General features: G+C 39.5%; 1 protein-coding gene across 1 annotated transcript; it reads right to left on the bottom strand.

The window, feature by feature from the left end:
* Positions 1–748: 748 nt before the first annotated feature.
* On the bottom strand, positions 749–1707 carry LOC309799848 (olfactory receptor 10R2-like; the record flags this gene model as incomplete). Its single annotated transcript, XM_082613453.1, is given in 4 exon segments — positions 749–845; positions 847–1273; positions 1276–1426; positions 1430–1707. Coding segments are annotated over 4 exon segments (885 nt in total). The 5' UTR covers positions 1640–1707.
* Between the last annotated feature and the right edge of the window lie 782 nt (positions 1708–2489).

The following is a 2489-nucleotide window of genomic DNA, read 5'->3' as shown; positions in this document are numbered from 1 at the left end:
AGTGGTTCAAATGAGTGGTCAGAAAAGACATCCAGAAATATCATTTTTGGAGAATATGAAAGAAATAGAAGGTCCTTGCAGAGATGTACAAAGTCTTAATTGATATAATGAGTTTCGAGTTCTGTCCAGCTTTGCATTTTACTCATGCTTACTTTCATCTTATCCATTAGGTACAAAGAAAAACCATGTGGAGCAAAAACTATACTATCCCTATATTCTATATTTTAAACTTAGATTTAAAGAACAACCATAGTTTTTTTAGTCATGACTTAAATAGTTTTCTAATTGCTAGTACAGTAACATTTTTCTCCATCATGTCTTAGTCCTATATCTGCACCTCATTTTCAGCTGGACAAAATCTTAAACAAAGAGGACAACCAGAGATTTGGGGCTAACAAGCCAAGCATAGGATAAGAGATAATGGTTGTTAGGATCATTTTGAGAACTATCTCTGAAGAAGAAGATAAGTAGGAGAGTTGTCTTTTAATGACAGATGCTCTGATATCTCCCTTAATTTTGCAACAACCTTGAGACAAACATGTTGCTATGTGTGCTTTACTTAAGATAACATTACAGCCCCACAGTGTCAAACAACTTATCCAAAGCCACACAATCATACAGGTGAATAGACTTGAAACGTTTATGACTTAAACAATTAGAGACATATTTGAATCAAATTTGTGTGTACTGTTGAAAAATGTTTTAATTATAAAGTCTTAACAGAAAACCCAGTCTTTCCAATCATTTTCTAAATGGCCAGCTGTACATCTTTGTTCCTGAGGCTGTATACCATAGGGTTCAACAGTGGGGTGATGATGTTATAGGTCACTGTCACCAGCCTGTCTGCCTGTTGTATATTTGGCTGAGGGTCGCAGGTAGACAAAGGAAGCACAGCCGTAGTGGACAATGACTACAATGAGATGAGAGGCACAGGGGGAGAATGCTTTTTGCTTGCCTTCAGCTGATGAGATCTTCAGGATAGTAGAGACAATAAATTCATAGGAGATGCAGATGAAGATCAAGGGCACAAGCCCCAAGACCCCACAAATGAAGATGACAGGTTCATTAATGTAGTCTTCAGTGTAGGCGAGATAGATGACTGGTGAAATATCACAAAAATAATGCTTGACCTTGTTGGATCCACAGAAAGGGAGGCTAAAGACCAAAGTTGTTCCCAGTAGAGATATTAGGAAACCACTAACAATACAAGTTACTGCCAAGTGCTCACAAACCCTCCAGCTCATGAGAATGGGGTAGTGCAAAGACTGACAGCAGCATAACGATCATAGCCCATCACTCCTAGATGCAAGGAATTGGTGACAGCAAAAACAAAGAAAAAGAACATCTCTGAATCACAACTCATGAAGGAGAGTGTCCTAAGTATGGAGAACAGATTGATAAGCATCTTGGGGAGGATGACAATTGTTTAGAAGGTCTCAGAGGTAGAAAGGATACATATAAAGAAGTACATGGGTGTGTGGAGACTGTGATCCAAGCAGATGACTGAGATGATTGTAATGTTTCCACTCAAGATGATCAAATAGAAGCAGAGAAAGACCACAAAGAGGACAAACTGCAATTCCCCAAGGCTGGAAAAACCCAGCAGGAGGAATTCAGTAACACAGGAGAAATTGGCCATGGAGAGTTGATCCCACGGAATAAAGTCAATATGATCAATTTCAGAGACCTTTAGAAGTGAGAAGTCAAGGGAATTTACCCTTCATAAAGTAGCCAGTCTCAAATGGAAGAGAAACAACAGGGATGGGAGAAAAAAAAAGGATTGTAAACTAAGCAAAATTTATCCTAAATTAATATGCACCCACAGTGCTATTTTTCTGCCTATGATTTTAGCACTGAATTTGGGGACAAGTGTTCATATGAAATGTACAGACATTTGCTCAAAGAAAGCCTGTTCTTCAGGCCCCTTCCTTGCAGACTTATATAGTCTCTGCTTAATTTTTTGGTAATTTAATCCTCAAAAAAGCCTTTCTCTACATTAATTATGATTTTAAGTGGTCATAGTTTTATCCACATTACTGATACATATATTTCACAAGCAATACCACCAATGTCTGAAGATCTACGTTCCACCTGCTTTTAATACTTTCTTCATCTAGGTCAATAACCATTGATTTGTCTTTGTGCTGCTTGTCCTTAAAGAACAGAATTCGCTTTTTTTACTAATTATATATCACATTAAAATTGACTACAGTTTGGGCCTCCCTGGTGGCGCAGTGGTTGAGAGTCCGCCTGCCGATGCAGGGGATACGGGTTCGTGCCCCGGTCTGGGAGGATCCCATATGCCGCGGAGCGGCTGGGCCCGTGAGCCATGGCCGCTGGGCCTGCGCGTCCGGAGCCTGTGCTCCGCAACGGGAGAGGCCACAACAGTGAGAGGCCCGTGTACCGCAAAAAAAAAAAAAAAAAGAAAAAAAAAATTGACTACAGTTTTAATGCAATCATTCATTAAAATTAATTTGGCTTAGAACTAC

Source organism: Mesoplodon mirus (genome assembly GCF_964341445.2).
Source record: "Mesoplodon mirus genome assembly, chromosome: 3".
NCBI lineage: Eukaryota > Metazoa > Chordata > Mammalia > Artiodactyla > Ziphiidae > Mesoplodon > Mesoplodon mirus.
This window is presented reverse-complemented; position numbering and strand designations above follow the sequence as displayed.